Here is a 24,062-nt window from a genome sequence, read left to right on the forward strand (position 1 = left end):
TTTAAGGCCAGCCATGCCTGTTGACTGTTTGTTAGGGAACGATTTGGAGAGATCACCTTGGGCTAAGGAGAAACGAAGTGCTCATTTGGAGATGTTGGGTCTGCCTGACTAGGCGTGTGTGACCACACGGTCCATGGCAGCCAGTAAGGGTGCTCAAGAGGACTTGGAGCCTGAGAGGGAGGCCCAGGTGCCTGCCTTAAAGAGAAGAGTCAGGGGGCCCCCGAAGATCCCACGGTCCAGGAGGAGGCAGTCCTTGAGGGGGATGTCCTGGAGCCTACAGGGGAACAGGTAGTTGAACTGGGTGACCTGCCTAAGCTGACCCATTGTCAGCAAGAAGGAGGACCCTCCAGGGAAGAGTTCTGCAAGGTGCAGAAGGAATTCCCTTCTCTTGTGGGTTTGCGGCAGCAGGCTACAAGCCAGGCAGCAGGTAATCAGTCTGGATCACATTGGATCTTCTGGGAGAATGGTCTCCTATACAGTGAGCCTAAGGTTGCAGAGCCTGGGTCAGCCCATGTGCTGGTGGTACACCAGGGCTTCAGAGCCTTCCTACTGGGGCTGGCTCATGATGTGCCGTTGGCAGGACATTTGGGGCAGGACAAGACCTTTGAGTGGCTTGTCATTGCAGAACATGTCAGACTTGCTAGGCAAGTGGAACGAGTAGGAGGAAGCAGAAGGCTCCTCTCCAGCCATTCCCTGTGGTTAGCACCCCCTATGAACGGGTGGGTATTGACATTGTGGGCCCACTGGAGCCCAAGACAGCCATGGGCAACAGGTTCATCCTGGTCTTGGTGGACCATGCCACCCGGTACCCGGAAGCCATACCTCTGAGGACAGTGACGCCCCTGTGGTGAGATGGGCACTGATGGGAATTTTCTCCCGAGTGGGATTCCCTAGAGAGGTAGTGTCTGACCGAGGTACAAACTTCATTTCCAAGTACATGAAGCCCCTGTGGCAGGAGTGTGGGGTAACTCCTTACCACCCCCAAGGAAATGGGTTGGCTGAAAGATTCAACCGAACCCTAAAAGGCATGATTATGGGTCTTGAGGAACCTATGAGGCGTAAGTGGGACGTCCTCTTAACATACCTGCTGTTTGCATACCGTGAGGTGCCGCAGAAATCTCTAGGGTTCAGCCCCTTTCAGCTTCTCTCTGGTTACCCAGTGAGAGGACATCTGAGTCTGGTCAAGGAAGACTGGGAGCAATCTCCCAGGAAACCTCCCCAGGATGTATATAGCTACATGCTGGCCTTCAGGATCCAGACTAGGCGTTTCAGGCAACTCGCTGAGGCGAATCTGGAAGCCAGCCAGGAGGAGATGAAGCGGTTGTATGACCAGAATGCCACTCTGGTAGAGCTTCAGCCTGGTCAGAGAGTGTGGGTCATGGCCCCAGTGGAGCCTTGTGCACTCGCGGATAAGTGGACCGGACCATTTGAGGTGGTAGACTGCAAAAGTCCTGTTACCTACTTGGTGGACTTGCGGTCTCCCAGGAACCCCTTATGGGTCCTGCATGTCAACCGTCTGAAGCCCCACTTGGAGAGGTCCGAAGTGGGCATGCTCTTAGTGACAGACTGAGCCTCTTCCTGATCTACTGTCGGCGACATAGCAAGACGGGTCAGTCGATGGTGTAAACCTCTCTTCCACCCTGACCCCTGAGCAACAGAATGACTGTCACCAGTTGCTGGGACAGTTTGCAGATCTGTTCTCACTGATTCCCAGTGTCACTGATTGGTGCGTCCATGATGTGGACACTGGAGAAAGTCCTTCTGTGAAACACAAAACTTACAGGGTGACTGACAGGGTAAGGGCTTGCATCAAGGAGGAGGTCTCCAAGATGCTTGCGTTAGGGGTGATTGAGTCCTCTAACAGTCCTTGGGCCAGCCCAGTGGTCTTGGTCCCAAAGGCTGCCGCACAAGGTGCCACGCCAGAACTCCAGTTCTGTGTAGACTACTGAGGGGTCAATTCAGTCACGAGGACTGACGCACATCCCAGAGAGAGGTCTGCATTCTCCACACCTGATGGGCACTACCAGTTCCGGGTTATGCCCTTTGGGATGAAGAATGCCCCTGTCACCTTTCGGAGGTTGATCAACCAGGTGTTGGCTGGACTGGAAGAGTTCAGTGCCGCCTACCTGAACGACATTGCAGTGTTCAGCGCCAGTTGGGAAGAACATCTACGCAACCTCTAGGAAGTGTTGATGGCGCTGCAGAGAGCAGGCCTCACGATCAAGGCGAGTAAGTGCCAGATCAGGCAGGGTTCTGTGGTGTACTTGGGACGACAGGTTGGGAGTGGCCAGGTGGCGCCCCTACAGCCCAGGATTGAAACCATCCTGGCTTGGGACCCCCCCAAAACCCAGACAGAGGTGAGAGCCTTTTTAGGACTCACTGGGTATTACAGGAGGTTTGTCAAGGGGTATGGCAGCATTGTTGCAGCCTTGACAGAGCTGACTTCCAGGATGCAGCCAAAGAAAGAGATTTGGACTGACACCTGTCAGAAAGCTTTTGAGACCCTGAAAACTGCTATGTGCACGTCGCCCGTGCTTCTGGCACCCAACTTGTCCAGAGGGTTTATTGTTCATGGTGTGGGGGCTGTTTTGCCACAGATGAATGAGGAGGGCCTAGATCCACCCATAGCCTTCATCAGGAGTAGGTTACTTCCACGGGAACAGAGGTGGAGTGCGATTGAGCGTGAGGCATTTGCTGTGATCCGGGCACTGAAGAAGCTGAGACCGTACCTGTTTGTGACTCCCTTCTGAGTTCAGACAGACCACAGGCCCCTCAGATGGTTGATGTAGATGTGGGGTGAGAATCGAAAGCTGTTGAGGTGGTCCATTTTACTACAGGGGATCGATTTTACGGTGGAACACCGCCCTGGTACAGAGCATGCCAATGCTGATGGTCTGTCCAGATTTTTCCGCCTTAGTGATGAGAACTCCCTGGAGGTAGGGTAGTTTTCCCCACATTTCAGCTGGAGGGGACACGTGTTAGACCTGACACCTTGGCGTGGGTCTCCGTATCATTTTTTGCTGTTGCCTCATGTGTTTTTGCTGGTTATAGATGCTTTGGGCACTGTGCCACTGCTGTCCAGTGCCACAGTGCAAGTGCTCCCTATGGTAAATTGATGTATGGATTAGTGATTCCATGATTGGCTGATTTGGTTTACCTGTCAGATCCTAGTACAGTGCACCAGGGTGCCCAGGGCTTGTACATCCAAATGCTGCTGGTGGGCTTGCAGCACTGCTTGTGTCACCCACAGAAGCAGCCTGTAAAAGTGTGTCACAGGTCTGCCATTGCAGAGCCTCTGTCCAGTCCGGTACTGCTATGCTGACTGGGCAAGTGCCCCCCCTAAACCTTCCCTTACTTCATATCAGACACCCCTATGGTAGGTCCAAGGGCAGGGTGCATTGTAAGTATAAGGTAGGACATGCTCTGGTGTGTGTGGCATGTTCTAATAGTGAATTACAGCCATTTTAGTTTTTCACTATTGCAAGGCTAACTGTTCCCCATAGGCCAAAATGGGCAGTTTGATTATTACATCTTCTAATCATACTGACTCAGGGAGCTAGATAGAAATTCTATTTTAGTATGCTTGAACTCAGAATGATAAAATGCATCTTTTAGTGAAGTTGGTTTTAACATTCTGTGTTTGAAAATACCACTTTTAGAAAGTAGGTATTTTCTAGTCTAACCATCCAAGCCTGCCTCTGCTAGGTTGTGTATTTCTTGTCTGGAGTTTGAGTGACAGGGGCTGGGGGATTCCAGGAGACAGGGTGAGTCAGCACAGGGCTGAATAGAGAGATCTGTATGTAGATGGGTGGGAGGAGTTGCACCTGGGACGTGAATAGGGCTGTGCCTTCCCTCCACAATGCTGGCTCCACCTCCTGTAGTGTGTCTGATGTCCCTGGCCTGCACTGTGAAAGGAAAGAAGGAGTCTTGTCAACAAAGTGCTCCAGGACTGACCAGAACTGGTTTGGACTAGGCAAAGGCCTCCCTACCTTCAGAGAACAAAGAGAAGCTGTGTATAAAAAGGGGGACCCAGACCCCAGAACTTTAGATCACTTTTGGGAAACAAGAAGAAACCTTTGCTGAAGAGAGTAACCAGAGAGACTGAGGAGAGACTTTCCCTAAGCTTGAGGGATTGACCTGCAGTGGTTGCCTAACTGCCAAAGAGAGGAGAGAGGAACTTTGAGTGTACTTTCATCAACTTGTGAAGGATCTCCAAGGGCTTGAGAAAGAGCTTGCCTCCTGCTGAAGTCTCAGGGACAACAGACTTCAACCACCAGCTCCCCAAGAGTTCTTTGGAAGTGCCTGCAGTTGTGTTGGGCTTTCCGAGGGACTGCGTGTCGCAAGGAGCTGGAAGCTCGACTCACGAAGAAGAAGCGTGTCGCCGCCGAAGCTGCTGTCGTCACTGAAGAAGGGTGTCGCTGCTACAGCTGTCGCATTGCATCGCAGAAGCGTCTCGCATCATTGAAGAAGCGCGGCTCCGCCGCAGCCGCTGTCGTCACATGACTAAAGAAGGGTGTCGCCACTGCAGCTCTCGCATCACATCGCAGAAGCGTCTCCCATCACCGGAGATGCATGTCGCTGCCACAGCCGCTGTCGCGCATCACTGAAAAAGGGTGTCGCCGCTGCAGCTGTCGCATTGTATCGCCGAACTGTCTTGCATCACCGGGTAAGCGTGTCGCAGGTCCTGTCGTGGCTCAGAAGAATCATTAAGTCGCGGCACTGCCGTCGGGCGTGCACGCATTGTGTCGCATCAAAAAGAACACGCCATTTTTGTTTCATTGCAACGGATCTTCATCGCATCACGGCGTTGCGGGTCGCACCGCCACGGAAGCGCAGTAGAAACCAACGCATCACCATTCCTGCGTGTAAGGAACCGACGCATCACCTTCCCTGCAACACTTTTGTTGTATAGCGTTATGCATCCAAAGGTATATTGAACTCAAAGTGTCGCATTTTAACATCTAAAGAGAACTAAGCTAATTCTTCCATTTTAAGTACAGTATAGTGGATTTTTGTTGTTTATGGTCTTGTGTTAAAACTATATCAAGAATACTTATTTTTATACTACAACTTGTGTGGTGTCCATCTGTAGTGTTGTCACTGGGTTACTGTATGTGTTCCCAAATGCTTAACACACTGCCTCTGAGATAAGCTTGTCTGCTCGTGCCAAGCTACCAAGGGGGTGAACAGGGGTTATTTTAGGAGTGTACCCCCTTACCCTGACTAGATGCAAGGGCCCCTATTTGGTCAAAGGTACCTACCTCTGTAAACTAGAGACCTCCAAATCTAATAAGTATACTGTAAGAAATGCTCTGGCGGCACCATGAACCAGTCCTGAGCCTCATTAAAGGTCATGAACGTTCCATTCTGATATAAATCTCCTGCTGACCTGCATCCCCCCTTTTACTACCTCGAGATGTCCATGGTCCCCTGAATATTTTGGAATCCTTTCAGCCAACGGAGGGGTAGTGCACTAGCATACGGAGCACTTCGGAGAACCAATACCACTGCCTGTTCCCAAACTTCTATAAACCGCCAAATTATGTGCGGGCAGTCTTTAGGGACCTTTGAACCCATCACTAGGAACCGCTGTAGTTGCATCCCTCATTCCATTTCCATAGCAGGTCCGTCTCGACTGTTCATTCCCCCATGCTCCATTGAACTGCATATTGCAATAATCCAGCCATGTAATATAATCTAAGGTTCGGCAGGCCTAGGCCACCCCCATCTATGTCCAATTTGAGTATTTCCAGTTTGGCCTTGCTCTGTTTACCAGCCCATACTAAGGAGACCAAGAGACCTTTCAGAGCATCAAACGTGGACTTAGGGATTTTACAAAAGGAGTTCTGGAGCACATAGAGACAACGAGGCAAGAGCACCATCTTTGATATTGCCACTCTCCCCATAGCCGACAGTGGTAACCTATTCCAGAATGTTATCGATGCCCGCAGTTCTGTGAGGACCTTCCCCATGCTTAGTTCAAACTGGGACTCCGGCTGATGGGCAATCTGTATACCAAGGAAACGGAATCGATCACACCTCCAGTCCAAGCCAACCGCAGGGAGATCATGAGGTGTGCCCCACTCCAAGGCTGCAAGCGGGAACAGTATTATTTTCTGGCAGTTGATTCTGAGGCCAGAGGAAGACCCAAATGAGTTTAGTATATTACAAAATGCCGGGATCGCCTTCTCCGGTTCCCTGACATAGAGAAGTGCAGCGTATGCATTCATGGAGACCACATGCGTATGACCATCCACCGCTATGCTCCATGGTTCCATATCTCTTTGCAATCGTACCGCCAGAGGCTCCATGGCCAGAGTGAAAAGCAATGGGGATATTGGGCACCCCTGTCTAGTGCCCCTTCCTATCTCTACAATTTCCGATACCTGTCTCCCGTTCCGCACTCTGGCCCTCGGTTTACAGTATAGCAATTTGATCCAGGCTATGTATTCGCTACCAAACCTCATTCTCCTCAGTACTTCCCAAAGGTAATTCCACCGCAGAGTATCAAAGGCTTTTTCAATATCCCGGGTGACTAATGCCGCCCTGAGGTCACTGTCCGCTACTGAATGTAGGACTTGTGATAATCGGCATAATATATGATGTTACAACGCAAACCATTTCAATGCACGCTTTTGCAACGTGGTTTTTACTTCGCAACAACCATTACATTGCATGATTTTACAACGCATACCATTACAACGCATTTTTTAAAACTACCATTATAACGCATACCATTACAACGCAATTCATTACAATGCATACCATTACAGCGCATAATACTTTTAGTGCAACAGTCCAGTATGGTGGTCAATACAGTGTCTCTGTAAGGGTATGAGTATATTTCACAGTTTCAACCAAGAGACCCAGTGAAATTGGACAAATATAGAGCATCAATGTTTCGACCCTGACGTGAGCGCAACTAGTGAAGAGTCATGGCGGGTTTTCCTCAGGACAGGAGGTAACCAGACAGCCGATACAGTCATCAATCAATAGACATGGGGGGGCACAACGTGGCTTCAGTCAAGCGCCTAAATGACTAAGGTTATAGGAGGATGGCTGGCGGCACCAAGATGTTGCCGACAAAACCTGAAACTGAATAATGTTGGATCGTTGCAGCGGCGAATCTGCAAAACTCGGGCAAAACTCTATTTATTTCAAGGAGCATTCAATCGCCCAGTGGAGAAGCATTGTCATTTTCCTGATTTGGACGGAGAACTTCTCTTGGTTGAAATTGCGAAATATACTCATACCCTTACAGAGACACTGTATTGACCATCATACTGGCCACATTAAGGAATTGCTTCCTTTGTATATTCTGTACATAGATGTTTGTCTTGTCTTCAATTATGTGTATATACACTCTGTCACCCATGTCACTTGAGCACTTTTGTCACTTGAACGTATCACCACTCTGTTTTTACTGAATTGTAGACAGCCACATGAAAAATTGAAAAAATTATTTTGAAAAAGAGTAAAATGTTATGACTCTGCATATATCATTGTCTCTCTGTATGTTTCAGCTTACTCTTTTGTGCAAATGCTGCTATTTAAATTACTTGAATGATTCATTCTGTAATATGTAAGCAATTGTCCATACCCGGCAGAACCATTGTAGCATTCTTGTAAACATGCGTTGTAATGGCATGCTTTGTAATGGCATGTATTTTAATGACATGCGTTGTAATGTCTGCGTTGTAATGGCATGCGATGTAAAGGTATTTGCGTTGTAAAAGTTGCATTATAAAGGCATTCCGATGTTATGACTACGCTGTAATGGATGTTTCCCAATCGGCGTAGATTCATATGTGTTCCTCTACCAGGTATAAAACCGCATTGGTCCTCATGGACCAGCAAAATCACTACTCTCCTTAGTCTTATGGCCAGAACTTTGGCCAATCATTTTGCGTCTACTCCCAACTTGGACAGGGGTCTATATGCAGCCGGGTCCTCAGGATTTATATCAGGCTTGGGGAGCATGACAATCTGTGCATCTCGCTTGCATGAGGGAAGAACTCCAGCCTGTTTAGCCTCCTGCAAGGTGTCTAATAAATGCAGAAGGAGAATATCAGCATATGTCTGATAGAGTTTAACGGGCATTCCCACCGGGCCAGCCGCTTTGCTCCGGGCCATACCCCGTAGGGCTTCCTGCAGGTCCTTCAGCTGGAGTGCTCCCTCCAGCTCATCTCTCTGTTCATCCGTAAGTAGCAGCAGTGGGACATCCCGAAAGAAGTCGCCCCCACCAGACCTCTCGTTTCCAATAGTCCGGTGATAAATATCAGCCAGGTGAGCGAATAGAACTGCGTTGACACCAACCTGTGTGTTAGCCATCCCTCCTTCAGGGCGACGTAGTGTTAGAATCATCGGGGATGGGCGCTCATGTTTTAGCAACTACACAAGCAATCTCCCTGACCTGTCACCCTCTTTGTGTAATAATTGCCGGTTTTTCCTGCGGGTCAAACAGTCTACTCTATCCCAGGCCTCCCTAACCATACGCTGCACCTGTCAAAGAGCCTCCAAAGGCCAATCCATCACACGGTCCTCGCACTGCAATTTGGTCAGCTTTTCCTCAGCCTCTGTCAGTTCCAGTTTCAATCGCCTCCTAGTGCCTCCCACTCTGATGAGCACTTTAAAGATATCCCATTCATTGCTCCTAGTTTCTGTGGTGGACCAGTTAACATCAAAGTAATCTATTATGGTTTTCCTAAGTTCTTCTCTAAATACCTGGTCTCGTAGTGAGGATGGCTGCAATCGCCATAACAAGACTCTCTGCCTACTCCTCTCAGGTCCCAATTCTAGCAACACAGGGGCATGATCTGATAAGAAGCGGCCCAGCACTGTATTCCTGCCCACATCGCCACATACTTCTCCGGAGAGTAAGAAACCGTCAAGCCTGCTGCTGTAGACCTCACGGGCCAGCGTATAGCACGTATACTGCCGCTCTTCCAGGTGCATTTTGCGCCAGATGTCCACACAGTGGAGCCTATCCATCACGCCCCTCAGAGCCGCTGACATATTTGGCTTAGTGTGGTGTTTCGGAGGATTTCTATCGAATGCACCATCTAACACGCATTTAAAGTCACCCACCTGTACTAATGGTATCTCGATGTATGTCAGTAACCGGTTCTCCATATCGTTAAAGAAGTCAATGTCATCTGTATTTGGGGCACACTTCCATCCCATCTATATCACCATGCACTATTATGTATATACCCTCTACATCAGCTTCATAGCTGCGCAACTTAAATGGAACCTGTGGAGCTATCCATATGGCCACCCCCCTAGCATAGGAAGAGAAGGTGGATGCGAACAATTGTCCCCTCCATTTTCTGTTAAGTTTCTGTTTCTCCGTGTATAGTAGTTGTGTCTCTTGTAGCATAGCCACATGAGTACCCTGTCGCCGCAGATATGTCTGTATTCTATATCGCTTCACAAACGAATTGAGCCCTCTCACATTCCATGTTATAATTTTGTAGTGTCCCATGACCAACAGTAATTACCAGTCCCAACACTTATGTTATCAACCAGCCTGCTGCTGCCGGCGCTGCCAAATAACCCCATATCTTGAACATTTGAGCCACCCAACCCCCCGGGGTAGACACTGTAATGAACCTTAGTGCATCCCCATATAGTCCCCGAACTCAGAATCCCCGCCCAAATCTTGAACCTTGATAACAATAATACAATTCTCATCTACGCAATGAAAAACAATAACAAATTCATAATACTCTCGCTCTCCCCTCATACATCATGTCTCTCATACTACAACAGCCACTACACATTGATACGTCTGATTGTCTCCTCTATCAGGTCAAAGGGTTGCGCTCTGCCCGGGCCACTGGGGTGTCTATCAGCCCACCTTACCCCAATCCCAATTGTCATACGTTCCCATGCAGACCTCAGCCATCCACCTTCATTCACATCTACAAACATGCCACCAAGCAAACAATACCACTTCCCAATGAATAAGGAGAGTGAATAAAGAGTGACAAATAAGAACATTAGAAGGGATAGAGCAGAGAGAGGGCAGATGTAGAGGGAAAGAAAAAAGATAGAAGGAGGGTGTGAGACATAGCCTACCCGCACAATTATTGTGACCATCCGGGTTCCTCCCGCTGTTATGTGCAGAGAAAAAGGGAAATGCGACACCTTCATATTCCAGTCCGACACACCATAGAAAGGGGTCACAACATGTGTTGTGTTCCCAACAATACCCTTATCGGGTTTCTTCTGTTCGCCATTATGTCATCTTTGTATGAACTCATGCAGGGTCCGTTAGCTGCGGAGTATCTGCAACGACCTCACCCATGCTTGTGTTTGAACCTCTGGTCGTCACTATCTCCACCAGAGCCCTGGCAGCATCCTGTTCAGCTCGCTGGGTTTCACAATCTATCCTGGGGGATCTCCTGCCCTCTCCACTTGAGTCCACTCCCTTCATCTCCAAGCACCCATCACCTAGCACCACCAACCTTTGTGTTGATCTAGAGTTTTTCCTGGGTTTCCCAGCACGGTTTTTGCTGTTTCCACTCTGAGGATTAACGGAGGGTCTACCCACCACTCGTCCCCTTTGTAGAACCCTCCATTCGCCATGGACCTGTAACCAGTCCCATACTTGCTCTGGTGTCGTAAAGAAATGTGCACGGTCTGCCTGGAGGACTTTCAGCTTTGCTGGGTAAAGGAGCATGTACTGGAGATTCATGGCATGCAACTTTTGTTTAACTCCATGGAAAGACGCTCTTTGTTGTTGAACCATCTGTGTGTAATCTGGGAATATACACATTTTCTGGTTCCCGAAGCTCGGATCTCCGTCTCTTCTAGCCGCCCTGAGGATACAGTCCCTATCCCTGAAATTTTGGATCTTGGCGATGAGAGTCCTGGGCGGAGCACCCTGCGGCGGAGGTGCAGTGAGCGCTCAGTGTGCTCGCTCTATTATGAAATTTGAGGAAAGCTCAGCCATGGGCAGCGCCTCTTTGTTCCATTTTTCTAGGAATAGTTCCGGCTTTCTCCCCTCAACCTCCTCAGGAGAACGAAGCGCAAATTACACCTGCGGGACCGTCCCTCAGCATCCTCCGCCCGGCGCTCCAAGGACATTGTCTTTTGTGAGAGCTCAGTGAGCGTCACCTTCAGGGCCGAAACCTCCTCTCGCAATTCACTGACCATCTGTTCTGTGGCTAGTGACCGATCTGCGACCGTGCGAAGATCTGCATGCAGCAGTCCAATGTCTAGAGAGACCGCGTCAATTTTTGGCTGCACCATTGCACTGGAGGATTCTATGGCTGCCAGTATTTGAGATCCCATGAGCTCAGGTTGTGCCGCACCTCCCCCTGTTGACATCAAAGGCAACGTGGCAGTCTTTGAGGGCGCATATGGAGCTGTAAATTGGTCCATCTTCGTTTGTTGAGCAGCCCTATGTGGATAGTCCATGCTCATTGCTTCGCAGTCTGCTCGGCTCACCAATCGACCTAAAAAATGGCCACTCCCTATCTGCTCGCAGGGTGTAGGGCCACATCACGCGATTTGCTCGCGTGGCAGAGCAGGCCTGTTGAGTAAGGTGTCTCCGCGCCCGATAAAGGTGACCACCCACCAGTTTGCTAAGGCTAGGGCGGTTGAAGGTGATGCAGATCACTCCAAAGATTCAGTCAGGAGCCATGGGGGGGCACTGGGGGAGCACATTCAGTCTGGTGGTATCCCCAGGACCTGATCTCGACTCACAAGCTCCAATAGTGCCCCCACTTGCACTCAGTTCTGGCTCATTTGGGGGCCTAGTAGCCGATCCCCACCATGTCTCCCGCACTTTGCTCCAAGTGCAGCCAATGTCATCCCATGTCCATGACCACCTCACCTCTGTTTTAATGTTGCGTGTGAGGTCCAGCCTTCCAGCTCCTCCTATGGCCGATCTAGTGATGCAGCAGGTCCCGACAGGTCTTGTGTACCCAGAGCTCTGGAGCAGAGGAAGGAGAGGGGAAGGAGGAGGCCAGGATCCCCTCGGTCCAAACCCAGGAGCAGTCGAAGAGGCCCAAATATAGCATGTCCACGGGTAGGCCTCCCATGAAAGGAGCGGGAGGCGCGAGAGGGAGCGGGAACGCCCCGATCCATTACCTCAATTTGCGGATGAGATGGGCCACCCCTGAATCCCCTCACGGCCAGCTTGATCGCCACCTCCGCACACTTTCCAGACAAGCAGGGGGCGAAGTGGGGAAGGGGTCCACCCCACCACAGATCCCGGGTAGCAGTGCCCCGATCGGATAACGATTTCAGCCACCAGGTGTTTCAGGGCTCCCCCCGCACTTGAGCCCGGGTGCCGAGTCCCGCCCTCACCTCGAGCCCACAGGCCTCCGCGCTGATGAGGGAGTCTGCGAGCACCGAATAGGCACTCGGTCATTTGTTGGGCCCGTCCTCTCCACAGCAGAGCCACTTTTCGAGCAGGATCCTGCAGCGTCAGCAAGGCCCGCCACACCTGCCACCACCATCAGCGCGGCGCCGGAACAGGCAACTGTCGATCTTTGGCCCCGGAGAGGCCCTTGATCATCAAAGACCCCCAGTACTCCGCCACCGCCTTCCCATCAAGCAGATGGGGCCGAATTTGTGGCAGGAGGGTCCGGATGGGTAGGATATCATAGGATTATATGCGGGCAGGTGCAGAGCTCCTTTAGGCAGCTTCCGTTCCCGTCGCCATTTTGGCCATGCCCCGTGAATAGTAAATTTAACAAATCCATAGACCAACATTTCCCTTCTGTTGCACTGACTGGAGTGGGAATAGGAAACCTATCCCTCCGGAGTCCAACACTTTCCCTACTGTTGCTTAGACTGGAGTGGGATTAGTAAATCTAACCCCCCGAAGTCCAATACTTTCTCTACTGTTGCACTGAGTAGTGTTAATTATAAATGTAACCCCTCCAAAGTCCAACAACTACCCCACTGTTGTGTAGACTGGGGTGTGAATAGCAAACCTAGCCCCTCCAGAGGCCAACACTTACCGCTCTGTTGTTTAAGCTGGAGTGGAAATAGCAAATCTAACCCCTTCAAAGTCCAACTTTTTCTCTAATGTTGCACGGACTGGAGAGGGAATAGTAAATAAACCCAGTCAAAGAGGATAATGATTGATTGATTGATTGATGTACTTATAGAGCGCAGCTATCACCCTACGGGCATCTTGGCGCTTGCATTGGGAACCCGTCCTGGTTTTTCCCTGTAAGATAACCCGTACTGGGCATCCCCAAGGTGAAAGCCAGGCATCCCGCCGCGGGGGGCCGTTGTGGAGATTAAGCAGGCTTGTTGCCCAGAGCTGCATAGTTTGAACTCGTGCTTAGAGTGGGCACCGAAGCGAGAATTATCGAGTCCGTGGACGATTGGGCTCTGGACCCTGCCGCGTCGGGAATCGAACCCAGGTCCCGGGTCTGATCTCTGCTTCAGGGTATGCCTCCTCTAACCAGTGAGCTACACTTCGAAGCTGGGGAACCGGATTCGAGTCTCAGCAACAACGGTCACCATACTGTGATTCTGGGCAAATCACTTAATTTCCCCGTGCCTAACAGAAATGAATGTGTCCTGAAACGGCCAGGTTCCAACGTATCCAGAACACGGCGGCCAGAACTCTGGTCGGTCTCCCACGTAGATGCTCAGCCAGAGCCACCATCCGCAAACTGCACTGGCTGCCCGTAGAACAGAGAGTGAAATTCAAAGCTCTTATCACGATCTTCAAGATCGTCAAACAGGGAAATCCCCCTCTGTTGCGAAAGCTGGCCCGACTCTATGTCCCTGGCCGTGACCTTCGCTCCTCTAATCAACTTCTTCTGACAGTTCCCAGAGTCAGACTTAGTCGCATTGGTGGCCGCTCCTTTAGTGTCCTAGGGCCCAAACTATGGAACGATCTCCCCCCCAGCATCCGCTCCATAGACTGTCTCCCAGTCTTTCGCAAAGCTATCAAGACCCACCTCTTCCCCGCTCTCTAGGGTTCTTGGCCTTCCCTCCCCCGTTCAGTAGGAGCTTGCTTGTTGCTAGCGCCGGGACACCCCATTGCTGGGGTAGCTGTTGCGCTTTACCAAATCTAGAAAATAAAAAAATAGAAAAAAATAGAAAATACTGGTGCTCATGTGAAGCGCTCTGATACCTGATGTCACGGGTCTAGTTCGCGCTATATAAAACTCTAAAAAAAAAAAAAGATCCATTTTGCATTTTGATGCAGCTGGTCAGACCGGCAGCTGTCAAGGAAAGGACCGCTGCCTCAGATAGGATCTCGGAACCCATTGGGGTAGCGGTCGGATTCGTATCCCTTGCATGGAGGCAGTGCCGTTGCAGGCACGCCATAGGGATTATGATGTCCCTTTCCAACAGTCTTTTCATGGCGTTCTGACCACCATAAAAAAGCTGTCAGACAAGAGGTTTGCGGGCCCCAAGCAGGGCCCCATCTCCCATTGGCCATTGTAAAGTGGCCGTGGGGGCACGTGACATGTAGTTCCCCCACACACATTAAGGCACCACATGATGCCTTGCACATGGTGCATGGATGTGCACAAAGTGGTCTTTCGCACTGCAGGTTTGCTGTGGCGCTATTCATGGGCCACAGCACGAGCCGCAATGTAAAAGAGCACTTTTCCGACCGCCAGTCAGGCGGTCTCATCTTAATTGGGTGGGTGGACCACCATCTGCTAGTAGGATGGCCTCATGACCGACATGATAGCGGGCCGTGGTCTGACCGCCCGTTATCATAACGAGGCCATTATTTTAGGCCTCATACTAAATCTTGTTTGTGATGATGATGGAAATGTTTTGTGCCATGTGCTTAAACTTGTAATTTCATGCTTCTGTAGAATAATGTTTGAATGTGTTTCTTGAGCAAGGACAATGACCTTCACAAGCTGTTCACATTAGAGTCATGGTAACTCAAGCCTTACCTAGCTGTCTCAGCAGACTCTACCACAATTTTAGCAAAAGGTAGGGTTCTTCGGAAGCTCTATGTTGTAGAAGTATGAGAGAGTTCCTAATTGTACTTGTTTGCAACTGCTTTGTTCTGCTTAATGCTGATTTGGTTAAACTGCGCGAATGAGAATCTTGTTCAATCATATTAAATGTATGGAGTCCTTTGTTCAGAACCGTATGTAAGTGTGCTCTTTTTCAATGTGTGGGGAACTCCTTTCCACTGACCCTAGGAGTTGAGTTCAAGTCTGATTGCTCTCTCATTTTATACCTTGTAGTTTGCTGACCTGAACTTTCCTGAGTTCTCTGATTTACTCTGCACTCTGATTATTGATCGATTGATTTTGGCAATATCACTTGATTTCTGCATGACTTACAATCTGAAGATAAACCTTTAAGATTTAAATCTTCCCTGATTGTCATTCTAGTAGGACCAAATGGGTTCTAAATGCCTAAACTGAACTTGCCATTTAAACGCATTAAAAAGACACAGGTTCAGCAGGGAGCACCAAACTCCATACAGGGATTATACTTCCTCTGGTCTATAAAGCCACACAGGGAAAACCAGGTGTAGCGTGACATCATAACCAGTTATTATCATGGCCTTTAAAGAAGTATTCACCATATTTATTGGGGTTCAGGCTGCTTATTCCCTAGGAGGTCTTGCAAGTCTGGTGGAGCAGGCCCACTGAGACGTGTGTTCTTCTGATATCAGTAAAACATGCATAATTGATGTGAATAACACACAACTATTGTAATTGTGCATAGTGGACTTTAAGTAAGGTTTTTCAATGTTTATCATGGACCCATGCTGAATTTCTCATTGTCCTTGTTTAGATAAAGGAACCTCCAGCTCTGACAATTTTGGTTCAAAATGTTGTAATCTGCATTGCTCTGCTGCAATGTATCTCTGTTCCATCTCCAGGTCATGCACACTAGCTTGTCCTGTGCTGGGAAAGAAGAGTGTAGGAAAGGCTGCTCTAGTGCACTAAAGGCATCAAAGTAATAGCTCTGTTGGCTTTTTACCCAATGCTAAGAAGTCCCTTTGATGGTCGCCATGCTATGTATAAATTGATGAAGAGATCCTGGGGAGATAAAGAATTTTGTTGCCAGAATATTGTTTTACATAAATATTCAGTCATAAATACAATTTTCACAAATATTGCCCCAATTGAGTTAACACTAGAAACTCTACACCCAGTGGCACAATATTTTTCTAAGTGATATTTAGGGCACAATATTTCACACAGTAACAATATTTGACACAGGATGACAACATGCCCCAATGAGAGCTCTCATCATGTGTACATCCCCGACGCGTGCTCATGATGTTTTTCAGTACTGTGCAGCCCTGAATGATTTTCTGTGATGCTCATGGTACTCCCTATTCCCCACTCAGCAACTCAGTACTGAGCACTAAAGTCACTTGTGGAAATGCTGTCACTGGGCGGCAACAGAATTTCCCTTGGGGGAGGGTGGGTGATTTTTCCTCCTAGTTTTACCTGCCACCTGAGAATGAAGGAATATGTTTCCCCACTGAAGAGGGCTACATAACATCATAAACTAAATCAGGCTCTGCCAAATGTCCTTTTAAGAAACAATGCAATTCTATGATGCACAAGCACCTCATCTTTCTTTATTTTAATGTTGATTGTTTTATTTTCTCTGCAGGTAACAGCTGCAACGGATACATTTAACAATGCATTGGGCTATATTCTGTGCCTTTCTCTCTGTGTTCATCTCCCTGGGAAATTTTCAGGTAACATTTATACAACTGGATGCATTGCAGTCATATCTAACAGAAAGCTTGGTGCACATGAAACAACAATAGCAATTGAAGTCGTTCATAATGACCCGGAGGGGGAGGGGTAACCCTCAGCATGGAGTAGCGCGTAAACATATTTTTGTGCCGTCAAGATAGCGGGATGCCCTACAGGCTGCTTCTAGATGTGTGGGAGTGCAAAACCCCAAAATGTATATACCCAAAAATCTAGGCACCCCAAAATGTTACCTCATCTGGAGGCCAACTAGTTGATGAATCGAAGACGATGTTAAACCTCAGTTTCATGTGTCCCTAAGAAAGGAAGCACCTGCCAACAGTACTCAAATTGCAAACCAGTTATTTAATAAAAAAGAGCTCACTCAATAATTGGGTTCTAAATAAAAGAATAGTTAAAAATGTATTATATAAAAAATCAAAGAGAGTACAAATTGCTTAAATCAAATGCTATAAAGGCTACTCAGCAATTAAAGAAAATACAGAAAATGCAGAATCAAAAATTATTCTATGTCCCAAATGAGCAGCAAAATCAGTAGAAATTTGGCAGCCTCCCGAATAAAAGTTTCATTTCTTCAGCAAATCAGAGCACCTAATGCATTTCACATTGCCTTAACATTGAGGCACTATCCCACTACATGACTATTGATTCTGCACATTGTGACCTAAAGTCATCCGTCATTGACAGGAAGAAATAGTTACATAAGAAATAGCAAAATATTTTATGAATGACTAGGCCAGAGCACGCTGGTGAAAGATCCTTGAAAATAGCAACATTTTGTGATCAAACTTCATTGTGGTTAGCAAAAACAGGAAAGAACATAAATGGAAATAAACTAGCTTGTCTCTGGGGACCTGTTCTCTGTGGAGAGCCTGGGGAGAGCAATGAGAATGGGGATAGTGAAGGGAGGGGTAGGAGAGGAGAAAGTATCCGTGTTTTGTAAAATGGAGACACAAAACTTAACATGGGGTAATACTAATAAACATCAGGAAAACACAGTTTACTATATCATAGGACATTTGTTCCAAAAGCAATAGTGGTATATCTGTGTAATGATATGTGAAATGTATAAACAACAATAGTTCTATAGATTGCGTATTTCATAGATTCTGCACAAAATAATAACCGGACATTATCTTCTAAAACTCCCTGAATTATTTCATAATCACTAAAACCCACTAAATCAGCAGACTGAAACAGGTAGAACACAGTATCCATCATTTTGAACTTCTTTAGGATCAATTTCTCGATCATATGCAGATGCTTGTGTTCACAGTCTCGGATATCATCCAACACATATTCTTCCCTGTTCCTCTCTCATGAGTCTTTTCTTTCTTTGCACCCACACCTCTGAAAAATGATTCCCGAAGATTTAAACAAAAAATAATTGCATAAATCACCACAACAATTCCGGGGGTTAGTATAAGTCTCCCCCTCCCAGGGAGATGTATGATTCACCACTGTTGCTAAAATCCTTTCCTACATTACTAGCCCAGGACCTACTAATTCCCATAAGCCATGCTCTTCTAATGCTCTTCTGGCGTTAGATATTTGTTATGTCAGTTATATACGCATTAATAACCCTGTTATGATGGGGTGTAAAAGTGCAACATTCCCTAACATATAATACACTGTAAACACCACCTACCTTCCCGAAAAGGATATCTAAAGCAAAGCGGTATAGCATTATCATTGGGCTCATAGCAACAAGCTCAGAATTAATCTGTGTAAGTACTCCCACTGTGTTATAAGACAACCTATCTGCTAATGTAGACAGTCTCCTAATTTTCACATCATTCACAGCAATCTCTGAGGTGGAATGATAGTTCCTAATATATGTAATACTTCCTGACCAAAATCAGACTTCACTCTCTTCAAACTAACACCATCATTCATACAATGCACATGATAAACCTTAGGAAATAGTAAAGCCAGACAACAAAAACCCACCCAATTAAGAGGTAGGTTGAAATAAACACACATTATAGATCCCTCTCAAAATTGATTCTTCGTCAACCAAGAAATCACCACTCACCAAATAGTTTCTATCACATTTGTTCTTGCCCACATATTCTACAGGCCCTGTCCCTGAAGGTTCATGATGTTCAATAAATATCTTACACTCCTTTTCATGCTCCATACTCAATCTCAGATGCAAATTTGAGAGTCTATATTATTCCTCAGAGTCAATCTGCTCCCCCATCTTCTTTTCATCCCTCCAATCTCTCAGAATCTTTGCTCTCATTTATCATACTATTGGGCAAACTTTCTCTCCCCTGCACTCAAACCACATACATACTTCCAATTAGTGTTTTTAGTATCAGAGTTAGTTTGTGCAATTGTATTCAGAAATTTACTGTAAGTTAGTTCATCCCCTTCTCCCTCTTTTACAGGTAAGTACTCCAGCAAAATGTTAACATTTTACAAAAATGGTGACAAAGACTAATGTTTAATAAAAACACTAATGAACACGTTACAGGACAACCCATGGGATATCGGAAGCTGTATATAGGTAAAGCTTTCACATGTTGATGAAGTTAGAAAAGTACATACAAAACATATTCACCCATCATTTTAGTCTAAATATTAATATTGAAACCACTATCTAAACTTTTCCTACATGTCAGTGGGTTAGCAACCTTATTATGTACTGTAGAAGGTTCAACTTTGGTGGAAACATATCCCACCTGAGAAATAAAGTGGTTCACTGACATAAATTCAAAACCAGAAATACTGTGCAACAGAAAGATCGTGTCAAAAGTATTGTGCACAAAAATATCTTCTTGTAGTATCTTCATATAAGGTTAACTGTTCTCCTGTACCTTGTAACTAGCTGCTCAGCCAGTGTGAGTGTTCCATGTGGAATGATGACGTGACTGGAATGTTGGTGTGGTGTGAGACAGTTAGGAGAGGATGGGCTGAGCAGCTAGCAGGCTGCTCCTGGTGGGGCTATACTATGGACTTAACATCTTAATAAATAACCTAAAGATATATACTGGCTACGTCTGGTGTGTCACATCAAGTCATGGAACCAGGTCACTTCACTTCTTCCTATACATATACAGGTAAGTACGAAAATATTGAGAAAAAATATCGTTTTACACTAATATCAAAAAAATATAGACAAAAATATCTTTCAATATATATATATAGTTAAAAGTAGTTAATCTTAAATATTTTTAACATATAGTCCCTCATTACGATGGCGATTGGACGAGCGTCCGACTGCCATCGCCGGGCAGGTTGGTGACCGACTATATGTTAGCGGTCCCACCTGCCCGCTTACAATACGACCGTCATGCTCTTGGGCTGTGGCCCTAGAAAAGGGCCGCAGCACAAAATACAGTGGAAAGGGGCAGTCCTTAAATATCCATGCACCATGAGCCAGGCACCATGGTTATGGATGGTTGGCACCACATGTGACCCCCAGGGCCAAAAGAAGAGGCCCATGGGGAACAGGTGTCTTGCTAGGTCCCATTCCCCAAGTCCCATTCCATCTTCCGTTACATGGCGGTCCGACCGCCATCTAAACGCAGAGGGAAAAGGGACATCATTATCCATATGCGGTCCCTCCACAAGCCCCACCCCCAATGTAGGGATTACGCTCCAACCGATGCTCCGATGGCCTACTTGAGCTTGTCGGAGGCGTCAGTAGGTCCCTCCGCCCGCTGCTCCCCGACTAACTGCATCATTATGCAGTGGTCGGACCACAGCCTCAGATGTCGGACAGACCGCCACAGACCGCCTGTTGGGGCTATCCACCCGACATCATGTTTCAGGTCTTTAATATAAATATAATGTAAATTAAATATGTTTAAGTAATATCTAAAAATTTATATAAATTATACTAATTTAGACAATCACACACATATATTCCTATTTGTGTATGTTTATACGTTTTACTAAAACTATCTAAAAAAATGAAATACATTTATTTATGTAAGACTATTCACCTCAAGGAATTATAAATCAACTATTCCCACTCCAATTCATACAACAGTAGGGAAAGCTGTAAACTAAGGGGTGTGGGGGGATTTACTATTCCCACTCCAGTCTGTTCAACTGTAGGGAAAGCATTGGAGTCATAAGGGCTAAAACGTACTATTCCCACCACAGTCTGTGCAACAGAAGGGAAAGCCTTGGACTCAGCAGGTGAAAAATGTTTACTATTCCCACTCCAGTCTGTGCAACAGTAGGGAAAGCATTACACACCAAAGGGGTAAAATTTACTATTCCTACTCCAGTCTGCACTAATACAAGAACATACACTTTGGTGCCGATTACGATCCGGTAAAAACCGGGTACGAACCGTCGGTCGGAGCGTTTTCCCCGTCCGACTCGTACCCGGTCGTAAAACTTTCCAAACATGGAATTACGATTCGCACGGAAACACCATTTCCGTACGAATCGTAAAAAACATCGACCGACGAAAAAATACATACGAATGTGATCCGGGAATGCTGCGACGTGACGTCGGGACGCATTCAGGCAGCGTTTCACGACCCAGGATTTACGATTCGAACCGACAGCAGTCCGGACGGCAATATTTTCACGGCACCCAAAAAGTGCCGCAAAAGCGAAGTACGGCGCGAATCGACCAGAGTAGGTGGGCCGGTACGCACCGTACCCCACCCAGCCCCCGTAGGTACGCGCCGACCCCCCCCAGCCCCCGTAGGTACGCGCCGACCCCCCCCCAGCCCCTGTAGGCACGCGCCGAACCCCCCTGTATGTACACCTGTGTACGTGTCGAACCCCCCCGTGTACGTTTGAGTCGTACCCCCACCCGTGTATGTACGGTGCGTACCCCCCCGTGTACGTTCGAGTCGTACCCCCCCTGTGTACGTTCGAGTCGTACCCCCACCCGTGTATGTACGGTGCGTACCCCTCGTGTACGTTCGAGTCGTACCCCTCCCGTGTACGTTCGAGTCGAACCCCCCCGTGTACGTTCGAGTCGTACCCCCCCGTGTACGTTCGAGTCAAACCCCCCCATGTACGTTCGAGTCGTACCCCCCCGTGTACGTTCGAGTCGAACCCCCCGTGTACGTTCGAGTCGTACCCCCCGTGTATGTTCGAGTCGAACCCCCCCGTGTACGTTCGAGTCGTACCCCCACCCGTGTATGTACGGTGCGTACCCCCCGTGTACGTTTGAGTCGTACCCCCCCGTGTACGTTCAAGTCGAACCCCCCCGTGTACGTTCGAGTCGTACCCCCCGTGTATGTTCGAGTCGAACCCCCCCGTGTACGTTCGAGTCGTACCCCCACCCGTGTATGTACGGTGCGTACCCCCCCGTGTACGTTCGAGTCGTACCCCCCGTGTAAGTTCGAGTCGAACCCCCCCCATGTACGTTCGAGTCGTACCCCCCCGTGTACGTTCGAGTCGAACCCCCCGTGTACGTTCGAGTCGTACCCCCCCGTGTATGTTCGAGTCGAACCCCCCCGTGTACGTTCGAGTCGTACCCCCACCCGTGTATGTACGGTGCGTACCCCCCCGTGTACGTTCGAGTCGTACCCCCCCGTGTACGTTCAAGTCGAACCCCCCCGTGTACGTTCGAGTCGTACCCCCCCGTGTATGTTCGAGTCGAACCCCCCCCCGTGTACGTTCGAGTCGTACCCCCACCCGCGCTGGGGGTACGCACCGTACATACACGGGTGGGGGTACGACTCGAATGTACACGTTGGGGGTACGACTCGAACGTACACGGGGGGGTTCGACTCGAACGTACACAGGGGGGTTCGACTCGAACGTACACGGGGGGGTACGACTCGAACGTACACGGGGGGTTCGACTCGAACGTACACGGGGGGGTTCGACTCGAGCGTACACGGGGGGTTCGACTCAAACGTACACGGGGGGTACGACTCGAACGTACACGGGGGGGTTCGACTCGAACGTACACGGGGGGTTCGACTCGAACGTCCACGGGGGGGTTCGACACGTACACGGGTGTACATACAGGGGGGTTTGGCGCGTACCTACGGGGGCTGGGGGGGGGTCGGCGCGTACCTACGGGGGCTGGGGGGGGGTCGGCGCGTATGCGGGCATGTCTCCATGGTTGCTATGGGAGTTCGGTGCGGACGGTGATTTTTCCATCCGGTTGTGACCTCGGACGCACGGGATGGATCGTGATTCCTCGGTCGGACTTCACCTTTCACGTTTGTACGGTAAATCGTACGAGGACGTGTCGGACACATTTTCCGACCCGAGGACGTGTGGGGAATGATTCCCAATGCGGTTCGTATGGACTTTTTACCATGCGAATCGTGATTGCCAGTTCGTACGGCACTTGTACGATTCGTACGGTAAAAAGACCGGATACGAGTCGCACGGGGATATTTTTTACCGGATCGTGATCGGCACCCAAGAGTGCAATTCTGTGACTTTTTTAAAGAGTTGGACCCCTAATTAGGTTTGGAGTAAACCAAGACTTTTTGTTTTTATTAAAATGCTATCTCTCTCTATCCATCGACTGGCTACTGCTCTTTCACAAGGAGCATATCGGCACACAAAGTAGTTTTGTTCAGTGCCAAGGACTACAGTGGCAACGTGTGCTTTTTAAGACCACAAAATATTATTGCTTTTGCCAATGTTTGTTTTAATGGTGAGGGCGTGGCAGCTCCCACAACAATAACATTTCACAAAACCCATATCAAAACAAGACACGCACTGACAAAGCCAAAAGGCTGACCACCAATATCTGATCTATTGGCTTTACGAATGCTTGTTTATTTTCATGTTTCCTATTATCTTGTTGAAACTGGTTGCATTGATTTTCCATTATGAATATTTTTTGGAAATACTGGCATGCATCAACACATATTACTAAATGATGCTTCAAAGAAATGCTACCTACAATTTCACAGTAGTTTAGCAAACCATTTGTTTTTCCTGATTGCAGTTTTTTGCGAACATTTTATTTTGAAGCAAAGGGCCAATAATCTTGTTTTTAAGCTTCTGCAGACATTTGCATTTAATTAGAAAGCATTGTGGTAGCATTGTTTATAGCCTCATATTTTTAATACATTTTTACACTAGAATCACTGTCAGTAGTGCAGTCTGAACTTACAACATTTCGCTCACCCTAATAAGAAAGGCTTTGTATTAATGAACCATAAATACAAGTTTGACCAGCATTGACATACAAGCACAGATATTACCTTAACTGTAGGCAATGCCCTTCCCTGATCCATAATGTGGTATTGTAGACTGCCATCCAGAGTGCTTTGTGCTTTAGGGGGTTGGGCCTACTTGTCCCAAGGACGAAATAAACATGAAAACATGTTGTCCTTGACCCCAAACAATATGTTCTGATTGTCGGGTTGTGGGAATCCCTCACTCCTGAAACCCCACATCTCTCCACAACACTTACAA

General features: G+C 47.9%; 1 protein-coding gene across 2 annotated transcripts in view; it reads left to right on the top strand.

Annotated features, from left to right (window-relative positions):
- Positions 1 to 24,062, top strand: part of LOC146806103 (ecto-ADP-ribosyltransferase 5-like) — a 517,784-nt gene that overhangs the window by 330,152 nt on the left and 163,570 nt on the right. For both annotated transcript variants that reach the window (XM_085623442.1, XM_085623441.1), the window contains exon 2: positions 16,588 to 16,675. In XM_085623442.1, the coding sequence (XP_085479568.1) occupies positions 16,616 to 16,675 (60 nt within the window). In that variant the 5' untranslated portion in view covers positions 16,588 to 16,615. The remainder of the gene's footprint in view (positions 1 to 16,587; positions 16,676 to 24,062) is intronic.

The sequence above is a fragment of the Triturus cristatus genome, chromosome 8 (genome assembly GCF_964204655.1).
Source record: "Triturus cristatus chromosome 8, aTriCri1.1, whole genome shotgun sequence".
NCBI lineage: Eukaryota > Metazoa > Chordata > Amphibia > Caudata > Salamandridae > Triturus > Triturus cristatus.